The 19050-nt window shown below is 41.8% G+C and overlaps 1 protein-coding gene across 1 annotated transcript in view; it reads right to left on the reverse strand.

Annotated features, from left to right (window-relative positions):
• Positions 1-19050, reverse strand: part of IQGAP1 (IQ motif containing GTPase activating protein 1) — a 64559-nt gene that overhangs the window by 15941 nt on the left and 29568 nt on the right. The window contains exons 15-26 of the mRNA XM_054077383.1: positions 14735-14898; positions 12334-12424; positions 9899-10066; positions 9411-9553; positions 8910-9080; positions 6456-6539; positions 6287-6358; positions 6126-6195; positions 5481-5689; positions 3131-3286; positions 2808-2971; positions 1470-1694 (exon numbers count right to left, since the gene is read on the reverse strand). Coding sequence (XP_053933358.1) covers positions 1470-1694; positions 2808-2971; positions 3131-3286; positions 5481-5689; positions 6126-6195; positions 6287-6358; positions 6456-6539; positions 8910-9080; positions 9411-9553; positions 9899-10066; positions 12334-12424; positions 14735-14898 — 1717 coding nt within the window. The remainder of the gene's footprint in view (positions 1-1469; positions 1695-2807; positions 2972-3130; positions 3287-5480; positions 5690-6125; positions 6196-6286; positions 6359-6455; positions 6540-8909; positions 9081-9410; positions 9554-9898; positions 10067-12333; positions 12425-14734; positions 14899-19050) is intronic.

Genomic DNA, 19050 nt, shown 5'->3' on the forward strand with positions numbered 1-19050 from the left:
GAAATCACTGCATAGCATTGGACCTGGACAAGCTGGAGAAGTGGGGCTGTGAGAACCTCATGAGGTTCAACAAGGCCAAGTGCAAGGTCCTACACCTGGGTTGGGTCAACCCGTGATTCCAATAAAGGACGGCGGATGATGTGATTGAGAGCTGACCTGTGGAGAAGGACTTGAGGGTGCTGACTGGCGAGAAGCTCGACATGAGCCAGCAATGACATGAGCCGGCAAGAAGACAAATCGTATCCCGGGCTGAATCAAAAGAACTGTGGCCAGCAGGTCGAGGGAGGGGATTCTGCCCCTCTATTCCTCTCTTGTGAGACCTCACATGGAATATTGTGTCCGGTTCTGGAATCCTCAACATAAGGAGGATAAGGAACTGTTGGAATGGGTTCAGAGGAGGCTACAGAGATGATCAGAGGACTGGAGCACCTCTCACACCAGGACAGGCTGAGAGAGTTGGGGTTGTTCAGCCTGGAGAAGAGAAGGCTCAGAGGAGAGCTTATAGCAACCTTCCAGTACCTGAGGGATTGGGGAGGGACTTTCACAAAGGCTTATAGCGACAGGATGAGGGGCAATGGGTATGAACTGGAGAGGGACAGATTTAGGCTTGACATAAGGAAGAATTTCTTCACCATGAGAATGGTGAGGCACTGGAACGGGTTGCCCAGGGAAGTTGCAAATGTCCCATCCCTGGAGGTGTTTAAGGCCAGGCTCAATGGGCCTTGGGCAGCCTGATCTAGCAGGACATGCTTCTGCCCATAGCAGGGGGGTTGGAACTAGATGATCTTTAAGGTCCCTTCCATCCCAAACTCTTACATGATTCAATATATGACCACAGATTACTTCGAAAGGGAAAACTCACCCAGCTGCATGGCTTGGTTTGTTGCTTGGTTTTGTTAAAAGTATTTTAAAAAGCCCAACAAAACAGAGCCAAATAGAAACCTTGCAAATCACATGCACTGGAAGAAAAAAACTAGAATCGCACAAAACCATCCAGCACAATCTGATTGTCATCAGTGGCTGATATTAATTAGAAAGATGTTGGGACTAAAAAGAACTGCAACATCACGCTTCTCCAGCAAAAGCGGTCTTGTTGACTTGCAAAATCTTGCATAGGCTATATAAGACACAGAGACTGACACAGAACTGATTCCAAAATACTTTTTCTAATCATGATTTCTTTCAGGTTAGAGGGCATCTCGTATCTAATTATCAAGTCAACACAGGCAAACACCAGAAGGCACTTTCTCTCCCATCTCCTAATAAGATTCCCTTTCAATACCCACAGCATGATCACCAGAACACGTTTTTTAAAACTCTCAGATGAAAGCCTTCTTCAGGAGATGGAAAAGCCAGTATTAATTGGTCAGATCATGCAGTGCAGCCAAGGATAGTTTAAAATGATTAATCAAGCAGTGCAAAGCAGCCAAGCAATGTCTAGAAAAACACAGTAGCAACAGTTTCCGTACCTGGCCTCACCAGTTTGAGACTCCATCTGGTTAACCCAAGACTTGTAAATATCCACTGGATCAGTTTTGATATTCAGTGATTTGTCATCAATGATTTCCTTCACAACAGGAGCCAGGATCTGCCTCAGGGCATTCTGACCACGGGCGCCACGGTTGAAACTTACCACCATTTTAATAACAGTAGGATTCCCAGTAACAATTTCATGTATTTGGTCTACTTTTGATCTGAAGAAGAAAGAATCTACATGAAATGAGGTACACAATTTTGTCAGCTGTAGATACATTTCTTGTCATAAACCAAACTGTTAAAGAGCACTGCCCTCACAAAACAGATAGTGGATGTGTACTGAAATCTCAATACAGCAATAAACTACAACATTGTATAAGAACAATACTTGAACAGTTCTCAAGGTAGATGACACAAGAAACTTGCAACCTGTGTTTTGGAATGCAACTTGCCCAAAGTCATCTCAACAACAATTAATGTAATTCCAACTGTACATTCTATTTCAGAGCACAATTCATATACACAAAGGAAACAGAAAGTGTTTTATGGAAATAAGAAAAAGAATAGTAGGTTTCTTTCAGTATTTAAAATAAGAAAACAAGCAATTACAACAAAAGCCATTCCTAGTATATTGCTATGTGAAATACAGCAGCAGAAAACCAAGTGTCTGTGTTTCCCTGAACTACTATTCCAAGCATGGGAAAAAAAAATCTCACTTAGAAGTTATTAGTTTCAAGGCATATACCATCTTCATGCTTAAAAAGCAATCCAAAGAATGCTTAAAGAGTAGTTAACCTTAAGAATTTTATTGCTTATTCTTCTTCACAGCAAGCTGTGCAGCTCTGCATGGAAAAGAAGTGAAGTCACGACCAAATAAAACACACCTGAAGACAGCCAAAGTCCATAGCACTGATAGCAAATAGAAATGCCAAACAAAGCCTCTCTGTTTCAGCCTCCTCCTCAGCTCTCGGAAATTCAGAGAGCTCAGAGTTAGCTCTCTCCCTGGCTTGTAAACCAGAGTCTGCCATGTCTTGAAGACACTTATAACCAGACACCGGAGAACTGAGATTAGACTGAATTTTAGGATGACTTTGCATGAGATTAAAAATAGCTGCCGTGTTGAGCAGTGAAATCCTAACTGAAGTAAAAAGCCCTCATCCTTAATTGGACATATTTGACTCTGCATTTATAGATTATGTTAAGAACAGCTACGAAATGGGATGAGGACAGTGAAGGGACAGTTTAGCATGAGAAATAACACAAAAACTGTCAATTCAAGAAATTTCCGAAACTGATTCACCAGCAAGAATGTGCTGTAAGCTACCACATACTTGATCTCTTCCTGCAGTGCCGTTTGGAAAAGCCGCAACAACAGGTATTCCTCTCTTTGATTAGATGCATAGTTATAGAGCGTGAAGATGACGGAATCCATGAACTTTGTGGATTTGTTTTGAGGCATCTGAAAAATCAGCTTGGCCAAGTAGGTTGGGTTAGTCTACAAAAACATCAAAAATTACTTAGCGTGCATGTCCATACAGGCCAGCGCTGCTAAAAACTACGGTGGCTCAAAACTACAGTGCAGAAGCAAAGACTGTGCCAAGACATGTAAGTATCTATGACAAGAGGTTACCAAGCAGCATCAGAAGCTGCTTACCTGAAGCAAGTAGAATAAATGCTGATAGGCTTCCAGCTTTTCCCTCTTCTCCTTGCTCAAAGCTTTCAAACCTCCCCTTTGTTTGTTCAGCATCATCATGTCAGAGAGCTGCTCCTTGTTCTTCTTGGTAAGTTTTTTACTATGAGAAACAACATCCTGGAAAGGATAAGGACAGATTCCACTCTAAGTATTTCATAACAGGCAATTCTGGAGAACAGTTGCATCTGAGATTTCACTTCTCTTGTACATGGGAAGACAGGGTCAATGTCTGGGGCTATTAAAGTGAAGTATTATTTGCTACAGCAGCAATCTCTGACTGGATGTACGTGTTCTGCTTTGTCCTCGACTCCCTGCATTTGTCTAAAACCCTAGAGGGCAAATCCTGGATGACCAACCTAGTGGCTTTCTATGATGGGGTAACCACAGCAGTGGACACAGGTAAACCGACAGAAGTGATCCACCTAGATTTCAGTAAGGCCTTTGACACGGTCCTCCACAACATCCTTCTCTCTAAATTGGAGAGATATGGATTTGATGGGTGGAGTATTCAGTGGATAAGAAAACTGGTTGGATGATCGTATTCAAAGAGTAGTGGTCAATGGCTCAAAGTCCAGATAGAGATCTGTGACAAGTGGTGTCTCTCAGGGGTCCATATTGAACCGGTGCTGTTTAATATCTTCATTAATTATATTGACAGTGAGATTGAGCACAACCTCAGCAAGTTTGCAGATGACACCAAGCTGAGTGGTGCAGTTGCCACACCGGAAGGACAGGATGTCATCCAGAGGGACCTGGACAAGCTGGAGAAGTGGGGCTGTGAGAACCTCATGAGGTTCAACAAGGCCAAGTGCAAGGTCCTACACCTGGGTTGGGTCAACCCGTGATTCCAATAAAGGACGGCGGATGATGTGATTGAGAGCTGACCTGTGGAGAAGGACTTGAGGGTGCTGACTGGCGAGAAGCTCGACATGAGCCAGCAATGACATGAGCCGGCAAGAAGACAAATCGTATCCCGGGCTGCATCAAAAGAAGCGTGGCCAGCAGGTCGAGGGAGGGGATTCTGCCCCTCTATTCCTCTCTTGTGAGACCTCACATGGAATACTGTGTCCGGTTCTGGAATCCTCAACATAAGGAGGATAAGGAACTGTTGGAATGGGTTCAGAGGAGGCTACAGAGATGATCAGAGGACTGGAGCACCTCTCATACCAGGACAGGCTGAGAGAGTTGGGGTTGTTCAGCCTGGAGAAGAGAAGGCTCAGAGGAGAGCTTATAGTGACCTTCCAGTACCTGAGGGGCCTACAAGAAAGCTGGGGAGGGATTGTTCACAAAGGTTTGTAGTGATAGGATGAAGGGCAACAGGTATAAACTGGAGAGGGACAGAGTTAGGCTTGACATAAGGAAGAATTTCTTCACCACGAGAATGGTGAGGCACTGGAACGGGTTGCCCAGGGAAGCTGTGGATGCCCCATCCCTGGAGGTGTTTAAGGCCAGGTTGGATGGGGCCCTGGGCAGCCTGATCTAGTGGGACATGTTCTCACCCACAGCAGGGGGGCTTGGAACTAGATGATCTTTAAGGTCTCTTGCAACCCAAACTATTCTACGATTCTAAGGGTTAGTCACTTTAACAGCAATTATTATCACAGCTGGCAGCATCCTGAAGATGCTTGAAAACGTCTTCCTTCTAAAATCAGGTTTTAAAAAACAAAAATCCGATTTCATGCTCATCTAGTTCACCACCTCTACATGTTCTGACAGCAACTGCATTTTTCTCTGCAGACACCAACTCAGAAGCTGCAGCCTCCTTCAGAGATAAATTCCACTACACCAGCTGAGATTTTATACTGGGAGGAGCTTTGTGTCATGCCCCTTCAAGGCCAAATGAAAAGCTGACCAGAACTTCATCTTGAAGAAAAGGCAATGCTGTGTCGGCAAGAGCCTATCAGCCAAGCGATAGAAGGGCTTCTCCTTTAATCAACAAACACCAAGAGGCAAGAGCAAGTCTCCTCCCTCTGAAATCACTCCCCTCATTGCAAACCTGTGGCACCTCACTTAACCACAAAGGAACAACAAAACAGAGTTCTCAAAGCCTTTAAAAACACAATCTGTCACATTCATTAGGTCAAAACAGTCTGGTGTTTGTCTTTCTTAGCCTTAGGTCTTGTTTCTTCTCCTCCTACAGTTTTCTTTCAGAGAATGAAGTAAAAATACATTGGGAATATAATCCGCAGGTCTGGGGCAACATTTACCGCTGGGCCTGAGCAACCTGCGACCGAGGCCAGGAGCCTTCCATGCTAACTAGCACTGAGCTCAGTTCAATCTGTAGTTGGTCACCCATCAGCACACTTCCTACCTGCAATGTAATTTTGTTTTTCACTAACAGCCCAATTTTGATGTCCATGAGATTGAGGTCATTCTCCAGTTGCTGATTGGATCGGATCAAGGTTACAACTTCCTCGCGCAGTTTCATTAGCTCAAGCTCCTCCTGAAAATCTTGGTCACTCTGATCAAGCAAGTGGACAAACTTCCGAACCACAGCCATAGGTGGGTTTTCAGCGTTAACTACAAATAGGCAAGGAAACATCAAGGGACAGGAAACAGAAATAAACATATGCTTTATCTATGTTTAAACAGCACATCAAGGAGTAGTCAGAATAAAATTAGCACTACCATGCCTGAACAGCTTCTGACATTTTGTATTTCTTGCTTTGAATAACTCATGAGAGAAACAAACAGTGAAGAACAAAGTCAGTATCAGCCTAGGATTGTCCACACTGCCAAAGTTAACTGCAAAGCTACAGTTCTGGTTTTTGTAGCAAAAGCAACTGCAGGAATCAAGTCTTCCTTCAGCCTCAAGGACTATCTACTCTCTGCACTGCCCTACACATTTCATCCCAATCGCTCTTCAAAACTGCCTTGATGTTTGTAGATCCCACTAGCAACAACCCTTGCAAAAAGAAATGGGAGGCACATCAGTTTTATCCTCGGCAATACTTACTGAGGGTTTTGTAGTCTTCTCGTGCTTTGTTTGCTCGGATGAAGGCTTGAATTTTTATAACATCATTTATCTAGGATTAAAAATAAAATGAATGCTTGGCTTCATTCTGGAAAGAGTACAAAAGTCAGCTACTTAATTCATTTAATGAAATAGCATCTTACGTGGTTCCTGAAATACTGTAGACGATCTCTGTAACGTCTTCTGGCTTGATACATCCTTGTCATCGACTGAATCTAGAAAAGCGTAATCAAGACACTCAGACAAAAACTTATCCTACAGACCTCGCCACCCAAAAGGTTTACCAAGAAAGACAGCAGAAGCCTTCACTACCTTCACTACTTGGTCCTTTTGTGCTCGCAGGTAATCCAAACGGATTTGATATGCCTTCCTCTGCTTGTAGCCACGCCATTGGGACTGAAAGCAAAAAACAGGTGCACTGAATTCACATTTCTAATTAAAGAAGTAATTACAAATCAGAGCTTCTTCCTGCTCCTCAGTTGTCAACTTCTGTTCTGGCTACGAAAATGTGAGGGAAACATACTTATCTCATCAAGAGATATACACTGCAAAGCACTAACTATTTCATCAACTGTAATCATGAGATAATTTCAGCTATCTGATGAAGAGTCTGGGCCCTCTGAAGCACAGCTAGGGATCAAGGATCTAGCTAAATAGTCAAGCTGACAGAAATTCTCCTACATGAGCATCATGCATCAGATGCTGCTGCTAGCATGAACAGTGATGTAACGCTATCAGCCCTCAGCGTGGACTCACTGCTACTGATACTCAGAAGTTCAGCAAGGGGTTGGACTACATTTAAATGGAGTTTTATATAAATGACCCGGGAGTGATTCAGGTTGTGCAGTTTTTTCAAATACATTAGGTTGTTGTAAAAATAATTGCAATTTTTGTCATTGTAAACTGTGATGCTTATTTTGGATTAAACCTTCATTTAGCTCTGTTCATGGACTATACCACTTTAAAACACAAAACTCAATCTGGTTATTTACGCTAAGGATTTGTCTTCACTGTTTAGTCTCTACTTATTCATACATGCTGTCAGGCTAAAGATAGGAAAAAAAGTAAATTCAAGCAATTCTGTTGTACGAGTTCAAAAAGGGACATAAAACAATGGAAGCTACCAGCAGTGTCACCCAAGCATTTGCCAGGGTCCGTCAGCAAATGTACAGCTTGACAGTGGTCCTTAAAATTTCATAACAGAAAGAAAAGCCTTGAAACTGAGCACACTTCTGCGACAGAAAACACCCAGCTGAAGGCCAAGCTCTAAGCAGACCCAAGCAAAATAATTTTAGAGGCTGCAGAAGAACTCAATGTCAACAAGTCAACAGCTGTTGGATATTTGCACAAAGTGAGAAAATCAAAACAGCTCCACAAATGGGTGCAGCATGAGCAGAATAAAAAATAAAAAAAAGTCACCACTGTGAAGTCTGCTCTGTGCCACCTGTGTGACAAAACCAATCCATTCCTTGACTGCATTGTGACATGGGACAAAAAAAATGGATTCTGTATGAAAATTGACGGCGTTTTGCAGAGTGTCTGGACCAAGGTGAAGCACCAAACCACTTCCCCAGACCAAAGCCTCATCAAGAGATGGTTATGGCCACTGTTTAGGGGTTGGCAAATGGAATCACCCATACAACTTCTTGACTGCTGGCAAAACCATCACAGCAGAGAAGCATCGCCAGGAAATCAACAAAATGCACCCCGAACAGCAGTGTTTACATCCAATACTGGTCAATCAAAAAGGACCTGGTCTTCTCCATAACACCGCCCAACCACACTCCTTGCAAATGGTTCTGCAGAAGCTGCACAAAGGGAGCTACCAAGCTCTCCATCACTCACCTCCGTCCCCAGCCTTCTTTCCCACTGATCATCGCATTTTCAAGCATTTTGACAACTTCTTGCAAGAGAAGGCTTTCCACAACCGAGCGGCAGCTCAAAACGCCTTTGAAGAACTCATTAGTTCCAAGACACCAGAATTCTATGCTACCAGAATAAATAGACTTGATTCCTCCGGGTACAGATTCTAATGGTTCTTTTTGGATTAACAAGTTTTATTCTCAGCTGAGATATACTGGTTTAATGCTGATGGTTTAAAATAGCAATTATTTTTGCACCAACCCAATACGTGCAGAGCACATGCGACTTAGGCAGAAACAAACACAAATATGCTGTTCAAATAATAAAGTAGTAATAGGGTGCAAAGCATCTATTTCTTTTGCACACGTTTTGGTTACAACACCAGAGACACATTTGTTCATTGTTTTCCTGTAAACGGACCCAACTTCACACCGAATTATCCCAGCATCTATTTCAAGTCCTCAATCCTCAAAATCCCTAGGACAAATCTGAAGAGAAGACGGCTCTTACTCAGCGATACTGAGAACTGTTTTGTTTCTCTTCAATGAGGAATCGCTGTAGTAATTCACTACATGGTATTATCACCATAAAGACATAGACACATTTTATATCTCCCTGTTGAGGAAGCACTGAATCTGATAATAAAATGATAGTTAAAGCTTTCTCAAGTGTTTCTCTCCAATTCTGCCCAAAATGACCTTATAGATTAAACTTGACATTGGAAAGTAAATAATATACCATAAATCTTTGGAAGAAGGAAATCCCTTTAGATAATTTGCAATATGAGAGGAAAACACTCTCAAGCGTGCCGAAATTGTTCAAATTGAACAGAAACTGCCAGTAAGTTTGTGTATAGAAAACAATTGCAGAGTACAAGTTTCAAACATAAATGAAGGATACTACCTGAATACAAGTGATTGCTGGTACTTGTTTCTTCAAAAAATTCATTCTTGAGTTGAATTCCTGGCGAACAAGGTATCCTCGACAGCAAGCCTGCAGTTTTGTAATCAGGCTCTCATTGGCCAGCCACAGCTGCTCTCGGTTATATGCTGCAGTGACTCCAGATATGGTGCTCTGGATTGACGTTATGGTAGGAAGAGGAGCCAGAAAAAGAAAACGGAGACACAAAAGACAGAGTGTTATATCAGATTTCTGTATGGTGCTTAAAAGAAGCTTCCAAGTCGCCATTCAATAAACAGCAACACCACATCCTTTTACCAAAAGGACAATTTTTTCCTGAAACTGAAGAAAGAGTTTTGACACACAGAAGCTCATGAAAAAACACGAGTTACTAAGCTTGCTGACATGTCTTTGACATTGAAGCACTCTTTCCGAGTTCCATTAAAGATGAGAACGAAAGGAATGACAACTTTTCAAAGAAAGGGCACGTCTTATCTACCCTACCTGTATCTCCTCTCGTGACAGCTGTGTGTCATTTTGCACAAATTCTGCTGGTTCATCCCATCCTCCCTCTCTGGTCCGCACGTTGTGATAATAATGATAGCCTCCTCTCACCCAGTGTTTCACCCATTCACTGCCATTGCCCCCTAAGAGCAGAAACCACACTGTAAGTCTCAAGACGTGTCTTATCTTTCCCACATACAAATGTTACAACTAGGAAATCCACATAAGACAGATGCTCCTTCCTCCAAGCAAGAGAGGGAATGTTTCCGAGTCCCTGATGAACTCATGAGAGAACTACCTAAACACTGCAAGTGGGGAACATGCTACTATTCACTTTTTCTTTTTTTTAAAAAAAAAAAAAAAAAAGCAGTCACAATTGCCACTTGTAACATAAAACTTCTTCCCAGAAACCCTTCTACCTCCGGTTCCAACTCCACATGCAACCATCTTGAATTCATTTCACTAACAACTACCTGCTTGAGGCTCACCTGCTGCCATTTTCCTTCTCTTGACTTCAGACAGCTCTTGCTGGTATGTCTTGGCACATTCTGGAGTAACTCCATATAGCCCAACATCCGGTGAACGCAAGGCACTTAGGGTCTGGCTAACATCACCATAGTCTACTGCTTCATTAATGGCCAGAATTCCTAAGGAGACTTTGATAACACAAGGAAGTAGGTTACCTTGGCATTCAGATGCTCAGGGACCAACACCAAACACAGAATGACAAAACAGAACAAGGCAACATGCACAAACACTTACAGGGGGGCAGTATATACACACACGAATATTTAACTGCATATAAAACCAAAGTATAAATAAAAACCAGACTGTCTAACCATACATAAAACAGCGCCTGACAGCATAAGATTTGTGTGCCCTTAATCCCAGTACGGTGCCGATATACCACCAATACTTCTTACCACCACACAAAGTTTTAGCTCTACTCTGACATTCATTTTAGTCAAGTCAAGTTCTTCTGACAGAGCCAGCCACAACTCAAAAGGGGTCCTTTCAACAATTAGTACCATCCATCCCTGGTGAAACCAGCATGGAGCAGTTTGTAAGAAAGTTAAAAAACCCGACTGGGGAAAGATCGGAGGCAGAGGAAGTGAAAAATAAGAACATGTTATTCCAGGACTACTTCTGAAATGCAGCTCCAGCACAGACATATCCACAGAGCACAGAAACTGCACTAACACAGCAAACGTGAAATGCAGTAATTTTCAGCAGTAGGTTAGACTGCAAAAACATCTGTTCATATATGGGTAGATAAGGATAGCTGAAGATCTCACTCGGGCTTAAAGGCACATACTTCAATCCTGTCTTTGACAAATCGTTCCTTGGCATGATGCTCAACATCCCGCCTTTCCAAGGTGCTTGGTAGGTGGGAAAATAGTGAAAAAAATTGCACTAGTACTACTGGGAACAAACAATAAGATGAACAAGGAAAGCTCTGCCCTAATCCTCCCCACACACACTTCTTTTCAGGCAGTTGACAGCAGAATTTATTGCCAAATAACGACATTAAAAACAACTGAACTAGGCCAAATGAGTTGGACAAATTCATTGTGTCTAGAAAACTTTTTGTGCGCCCATTGATTCCTAACTCTTCTTAAATATCTACAAACAAAGAATAAGAATGGATAAGGCGTAGATATGAAAGCAAACTCATTTGTGCTTCAACAAAGTGACGATTAGAGGAATCAACCATGCCAGAGAGTCCACATATCTGACAGAGATACATCAAGAACTCATTTTGGTGGGCAATCCAGTCCAATCACATTCTCAAGGCTGGGCTCACTCATGGCCTTGTCTGACCAAGACTGGAAAACCTCAAAGGACAGATATTCCACAGTACCTTTGGACAACTTGTTTCAGAAGGCAGCAGAGAGATTCCAGACTTGGATTAATTTTTTTTAGTTTCTAGTATGGTTGCCTATTCAAAGCAAAATCATGAATCTTTGAATAACTAAGTATCAGCCTTACATCAAATCACAAGTTTTGGAAGTGGAAAGTTAGACGTTTTATCAGCACACCAGAGATGGAAGAAATGGAACAGAGAAAAATACAAGGTGACTATAATGAGAGGAAACAATCGGTTTACCAATACTGTAGAAATCATGCAAAACAAGCAGAGAGGTGCAGATACTGAACACTGAATATAATGGAAAACTAAAGATTTAGAGTAAATGTGAACAGAACAATACTGTATTTTAAAAGTGTGTAGAAACAAGCTCTCTGACACATGCCACACCCAGCAAACAAACAGCAGATACAGAAAACAAACAATTAGAATACAACAGAGAATGTTGAAAACCCTCATGTTTTGTTAGAGAGAAAGCTTCTGTCAAGAACCAAAAAAAAAAAAAAACCCCACCAAGAGTGAAACAAGTTAAGCAAAGAGTAGTAATTATTTATTGTTTCAAAAAGGCATGATTATAAAAGCTGTGGTGTAATAACAAGTGGACCACTCCACCTGCAAAACCGTGCTAAGGAGCAAAGGCGGATATCACTGAGGTGCATTACTGCCTGCATTTGAAAAAGATGTGAGGTAATCCTGAAATAATAGAACTGAGACAAGATAATGGTATGCTGCACAACAAAAAGTAATTTAAATTTAAATTGTGTGCATGGACATTCTCATACCTAATTAATCACCACGCACACACAATTAGCTGCATACGACAAAATTTGGTAGAGATTTACCCAATGAGGTAACATTGTCACATGCAAAATGGGAAAAATGGCATGACTCCCCAAAAGATGACAACTACAACACTTGAAGAAATTCACTCTTCAAAGAAAAATTACTACATCAGAAGCACATTTGATTTCCCTTACGACGTTTACATGGCATTTCTAGCTCCCAGCATTTGCTTGACAATGGGAAATAATTGCAATACTGCATGACAATACTTACATCTTTGGGACTCCTCTGTGTCCTTGTTAGCCCTTTGAATCCCATCCTGAATTTCATCCAGCCAAAGTACAGCTGTTTCATCTTGTGTGTCCTGAAGGGAACACGATGAGAAAAATATGCACAGCGTGAGGAGAAAAGTATCACTATTCTTGCACAGTAAAATAACCCGTATTCAACAACGGGCAATACAGTAGTTTTCCATATCAGGGGAAAGAAGCAGCATTTCAGTATCTTTTTAAGTGACTCCAAGACAAAAACCTCATATGCATTTGTTACTAGCAGCGACTCCTATGAACTCATGCAAGTGGGGCATTACCAGACTCAATACCTCCTCCTACTCTCCCCTTTCAGGAAACACAATGAAGAAATGCTGTCAATGGGAATCACTCCAATAAGCAAAGAGAACACGAGGCCAAGGACTCGGTACCAGTCAGTCCTAAAGCTGTACTTGATAAATAGACATGACTTTGCAGGAACAAGTTAGTAGTCCTTCAACAGAACACAGCTACAAAGTTCTTGGAATAAAAAGTTGCCGATGTACATGCGTGCCCAGAAGCTAAACACCCTTGGGTCAGTAGTGCCACATGAGGCTGTTCTTGTCCCAGCGCACAAAAGCTCACTAGCCTGTACAAACTATAAAAGCAAAGCAAAAAGCACTGTACATACTGTGGCCGGTGTACACACACGGCAGTCAAAGCCACATTTTAAGTCTTTGTTCTAACAGATTGCTCAAAGTGATCATTGGATTGCTCAAATCATTGGATCCCACAGATGGCTGGGATGTGAAGAAATTCAATAAACTAATGTTACACATAGGAACTTGAGAAGAGGAAAGAGACAAGCATTTAGCAAGTCCCAAAATATACATAAAGAACAATGATCCAGCAGATGCCAAGCACAGCTTCTCCCCACTCACTGTTGCTTCCTGTAGGTAACTGAAAAAAAATGCAAACATGCAATTGCTACCTCTGTGATAACTCTCAAATTACAAACAACACAAAGGAAACGTTTATTTCTGGTATGTATGGAATAATAATCACACTGCACAAAAAAGCCTCTATTCCTAGTGTTCAAGAATTTCAGGGCTGGACTGAAAACAAACACTTCCTTACATGCCCCCCACATTTTTCCCCACTGTTTCGGCTGGTGTGAAGGTGACATGATTAATGTTATGTCATTCAAGAGATTTAACATGTCTTTTGCAGGCAGATTTCATCCAAAAGCCTAGATAGTCCCATAGCGGAGAGCAGCAGCACCAGCAAAACTATTCAGGGAGGGGGGAGAACAATCGCAACTTCCTCTGCTGTAATCTCCACCAGCAGCATTCCACTCAAAGACTATAAAAAACCATCCCATGCTTTTCCACAGATTTACTGTGGCAGGTTTTCCAGGAGGTATACACAGTATAGCACGCTATAAGGTCTACTGTTTTTCCCTCTCTCTACTCATCACTTAAGAGGGGCGCATCCTACAGCTCTCCCTGTTCACACAAGATGCTCAACACCACCTCATGGTGAACTAGAATCCCTCCCAGCCCCACAGTTCACAAATCACAAGTTAGAAGAACTTCAGATTGTGACTATTTTCCCCACAACGTTACTTTATAATACGACCTTTGAATTTATGAAGCTACTGCCATACTGCAGGGTGAAGTCCTAAACTGAACATATGCCTAAATAAGGCAATTCCACACCAACTGAGAAGTTACCAGCATGGCCTGGCACAAGCTCAGGCACACACTAAAATGAGTTCACTATTTCATTATGAGTCAGAGGAAATGCTTCAGCACAAAATGGGTTCCTGATGAACATTAACCCTGTCAGGACCCTTGGGGAAGCTGCTTAACTATTTTAATCAGAAATATACATAGTCTTCAGCTACCGCCATCCCACAGATTTACCTTTATTTAAAAAGCAAAACAACATTTCTCCACTTCCAGAAACTGTCTTTTTGCCATACATAACCATGCCTACGACTCCATTCAGTAAAGGACTCTAAAAAAAAAAAAAACTTAAGCTTGCAGGAAACTCATATTCAGAGGTTCAGAACTCCTAGAACGAACGTAGTGTCCTTGCAAAAAACAATGAGGCATATTATTTCTCTGCAAACAAGTTACGCATCTCATTCTGGACCCAGGATTAGTTGCAGCAAGCCATCTCATGCAGTTAATATCCTTACACACATATCTGTAGCTCACAAAGATACATCTGGGCTGCAAATCTCTTTCTCAAATACAGAGATCCAAACTGACTAGCTGATCAGCTGATGGTAGCAGACTGCCCAGCTCTCCACTTCTAGTTTTGATTCCTGGCTTTCAGGACCAGCAATAAGCCCATTGCATACATGTACAGGGGTTTTGTTTTGGTTTTTTTTTTTGAGACATGCATATAACTGCACTCACCTGTGCTTTTTCTCGCTTGGCTCGAAGTAGTGCATCCTGGTAGTGCTGCGCTACCTTCGGGGCTACACCCTCTAATTTTGCTGCAGGAATCTGTAAGGCTTGAATAGTCTTTTTGGAGTCCCCTTCATCCAAAGCTTCATTGATAAGACCAATTGCCAAAATCCCTAGGGAGGAAGATGCAGGAGGAGAAATACAAAGTTCCATTTTGGTCAACAATAATCAAACATTGCTTCAGAAGAAAAGCGCAGCTAGTTCTTTCTAAAACAGATATTGGCCGAGAACTGCATTTTTAACAGAAAACATTATTTACTAGCAAAGAAAGCAAGACTATTTCTCTACCTTGAAGTAATCATAATGCCTGGGCACTACAATTGGAAAAAAAAAAAAATCATCACTCAGGGACACCACATGCAGGGACAGAACTGAGTCCTCAGACATCCAGATCAGAGCCACTAGAAGAGAATTATCAGAGCCCAAATGGCCAGAGCTCATAGGTTACAGCTTCCTCAGGTTCTGGCTCCTCTGGAAAGAAATCTTCACTTATAGCTGCAGATTTGCTTTGAATACTATTTAAAACTAAGGTAACTCCATATTTTAGAAAACTTTCAACAAATGTATGTACTACTACCTGTATTATCAGAAAAGTGAAAGCTATTCAATACAGTAAAATTTACTATTCAGTTAAATAAAAATAAACAAAAATAATAGCTTATAGCTAGTGAAAAGCCAATAAACCCTACATCACACATGCCCTGTCTACAGCAGCCGTCTCCTGCAAATCACAAAATCATTGAATCATAGAATCATTAGGTTGGAAAAGACCTTGGAGATCATACACTCCAACTATACCTGTCCACTACTAAATCATGTCCCCAGGCACCTCATCTACCCGCCTTTTAAAGACCTCCAGGGATGGGGACTCCACCACCTCCCTGGACAGCCTCTACCAGGGCCCAAGAACCCTTTCTGGGAATAAATTTTTCCTAATGTCCAATCTAAACTTCCCCTGACGCAGCTTAAGGCCATTCCCTCTTGCCCTACCACCTGTCACTTGGGAAAAGAGTCCAACACCCATCTCTCTGCAACCTCTTTTTAGGTAGTTTTAGAGAGCAATAAGGCCTCCTCTCAGCCTCCTCTTCTCCAGGCTAAACAACCCCAGCTCCCACAGCTGCTCCTCTTAAGTCTTGTTCTCCAGCCCCTTCACCAACTTTGTAGCTCTTCTGTGGACACACTCCAGGACCTCAAGGTCTTTCTTGTAGCGAGGGGCCCAAAACTGATCCCACCATTCGAGGTGCAGCCTCACCAGTGCAGAGCACAGGGGAAGAATCACTTCCTTTGTCCTGCTGGCTACACCGTTTCTCATACAACCCAAGATGTTGCTGGCTTTCTTGGCCACCTGGGCACACTGCTGGCTGACGTTCAGTTGGCTGTTGACCAACACCTCCAGGTCTTTCTCTGCCAGGCAGCTTTCCAGCCACTCTTCCCCAAGCCTGGAGCACTGCACGGGGTTGTTGTGTCCCAAGTGTAGGACTCCGCACTTGGCCTTGTTAAAACCTCATGCCATTGGCCTCAGCCCATCGGTCCAGCCTGTTCAGATCCCACTGTAGAGCCTCCCTACCCTCCAGCAGATCAACACTTCCTCCCAGTTTAGCATCGTCCGCAAACTCACTAAGGGTACACTCAATCCCCTCATCCAGGTCCTTGATAAAGATATTGAACAGGACTGGAGGTTAACTTAGGTTGAGACAGACCCTAGAGGTCATCTGATTTAATTCCCCGCTTAGAGAAGGATCTACTGAAATCACGGTTTGATCAGTGCAGAGCAAAGATATTTTGAACAAAAGAAAGAAAGCAGCTCAGTGTGGGGATCTCCAGCTTTTGTTAATATATCCAAAGTTGGTGTCTTTGGTGTTTTTGGAAAAAGAATCAAAAAAAAGATATTTATATGAAAAAACAAACACTGAAGGAAAAGGTGGTATTTGAATGCAGTAGAGATTAGGGAAAAATATATCTTGAAGACACTTCAAAAACCAGGACCACTAAAACGATGGCGTGGTTTCTGTCAAAAAGCAGATATAATAACTGTTGTACTCGAGAAAGGGAACAGAATGTTAATAGCAGCTGTCTCCGATTAGTTCGCTAACGTGGGCAGCACAGGACTACTCCATGGAACAGCAATATGTTTCATGTCCTCCCTAGAAAGCATTTTTTTCATTTGAAACTATTTGCAATGATAGTGGAAAGGAAAAATACACACTCGTATGCCTCGAGGGCCTTCTCGGACTCATTTAACTTATTCATAGACAGAAGATTAAAAAGTGACCTTGCATAAGGGCATCTATGAAGCAGACCAAAGGATTAAGAAATTCCACATCAGAACAGCTCATCTCATTACAGGATTCGCTGCACCGGTTTTGGTTTGTTTGTTTTTTTTCCCCCCCACAAGATAAGCAGTGTTGGGCTGTGTTTGCACGGGTGATCTGATCAGGTGACCCAGGCAGGAAATCTAGTGGCTATTTGGAGATCAGGAAATGAGTTAATCAAGACAGCAAGGTCTTAAATTAAAAATTTAACCCTCTCTGAGGTCTTCTCAAGCTGAAACATAACCCATCAACTACGCAACCAGAAGTGGCAGAAGACACCAGTTTGCCTCAGTGTACAACAGGAACCTTATCACCACCCCCACATTTCTGACAATCTTCCCCCTCTTAGGATGCAAGGCTTTGAGGTATTACACAGATGGCTTGAAAATTAACGTCACTCTACTTGCATATGTGGGAGGCTTTCGATACTGGTCATAGGCAAAAATTTTGGTCCTTTAATGAAACTGATACAGAATCTCACAATGATCTACCCATGAATAAATTTGTTTAACTGTGCTATTTTCAAGGACTCATCTAACACCGCTACAGATTTTAAGTCAAATAATACTATCTTAGAGAAAGGAGAATTGCTCCAATTATCTCTTTTGCTGAAAAGCTCATGCCCAATTCCAGTTTTTTGCCACTGCTAAAAGACACATATTAACATAAACACTACTAAAAAATAGAAATTAAAAGCAAAACTAGGAACAGCACAGAAGCCAGGTTAACACCCATTCACATTTCTCAGTTTGCATCAGGAATTTATTCCTTCATGAGTACTTAAGTTTTGGTACTTGTAGTCGCCACACACACTTATAAATTCTACAGGTCTTTGCGTATTTTCCAACCAGGGATTTTTTTCACAGTTTACCAATATTTCGTATTAAAAGGAAACAGCTGCGCAAGTATATTCTTCTTCTACTCGTCAGGAGGTCAGTTATCAGTCGTTCCCGATTTTAGATACTAATTTTAACAACTAGTGATCATACACAGCATTAAAGTAGAAAAAAAAGCTTCTCATTGCCTGACAGATGTGTGAACAAAGCAATTAACCTTTTAAAAGAATGCCACCCGCCATTTCAATTCCAATTTGAGTTTTGGGTCCCAACATCTGGAACTCAGAACTTGAATGGCATCAAACTGATGAGATAATTAAGTATTCTCTGAAAAAAGAAAAGTCTGTATCATGTTGTAAGCAAAACCATTTGAGTGACTGTTGAACAGACAGCATTTCAGAAAACACTTTCATGGGCATCTGTGGATTTATCACTAAAATAAAGTAACTGCAAAACACCATTTCTTCAATGCAATATTTGCACTACTGATCTTTAAGGAAGTTGTAATTTGGATGTAGTCTTAATACACCCAGGAGCTGAAGGACTGAGAACAAGACCTGGAAACAAACTCATCTCTGTTGTTCATTCAATCTCCTCATCCGCTCTAAAAATGCATCTGACAAATCATTACATCCAAGAGCTGTCAGTACAAACATGGGTAGATTCTCTTGCATTTGCAGACCAGATTACCCACAGATAAAGTGCAGAGTGAGATCCTGGAATGAGTCTGGTGAACTTCCAGTTAATACTGGAAGGGTAGAAAGGCCAAAGTGTATTCAAACTAAGGGAAAAAAAGGAGAAAATGAAACCCTGAACAGAACAGAGATTACAGCCAAGAGAAAACAAGACTTGAAGAAAAGTAACTTCTACTGAACGCAGCAAATTACGAAGGAGGATGGAGTACTTGAAGATGGGGCTACGATTACCTCAAAGATTTTGGCAATACTAGTTTTAGTTAAAATCGAGGCATTGAAGCAAAATTAGAAACTATTCTAGACTAATCCTATCTGTCCACCAATGCCAGACAATGCATTCTGTTATCCAGAAAGGGATGAAATTTGCATCGGAAAGATTAATAACCTGTTTGGAAATACTACTGCAAACATTCCTGACTGCT

Source organism: Cuculus canorus, chromosome 12, assembly GCF_017976375.1.
Source record: "Cuculus canorus isolate bCucCan1 chromosome 12, bCucCan1.pri, whole genome shotgun sequence".
Lineage (NCBI taxonomy): Eukaryota > Metazoa > Chordata > Aves > Cuculiformes > Cuculidae > Cuculus > Cuculus canorus.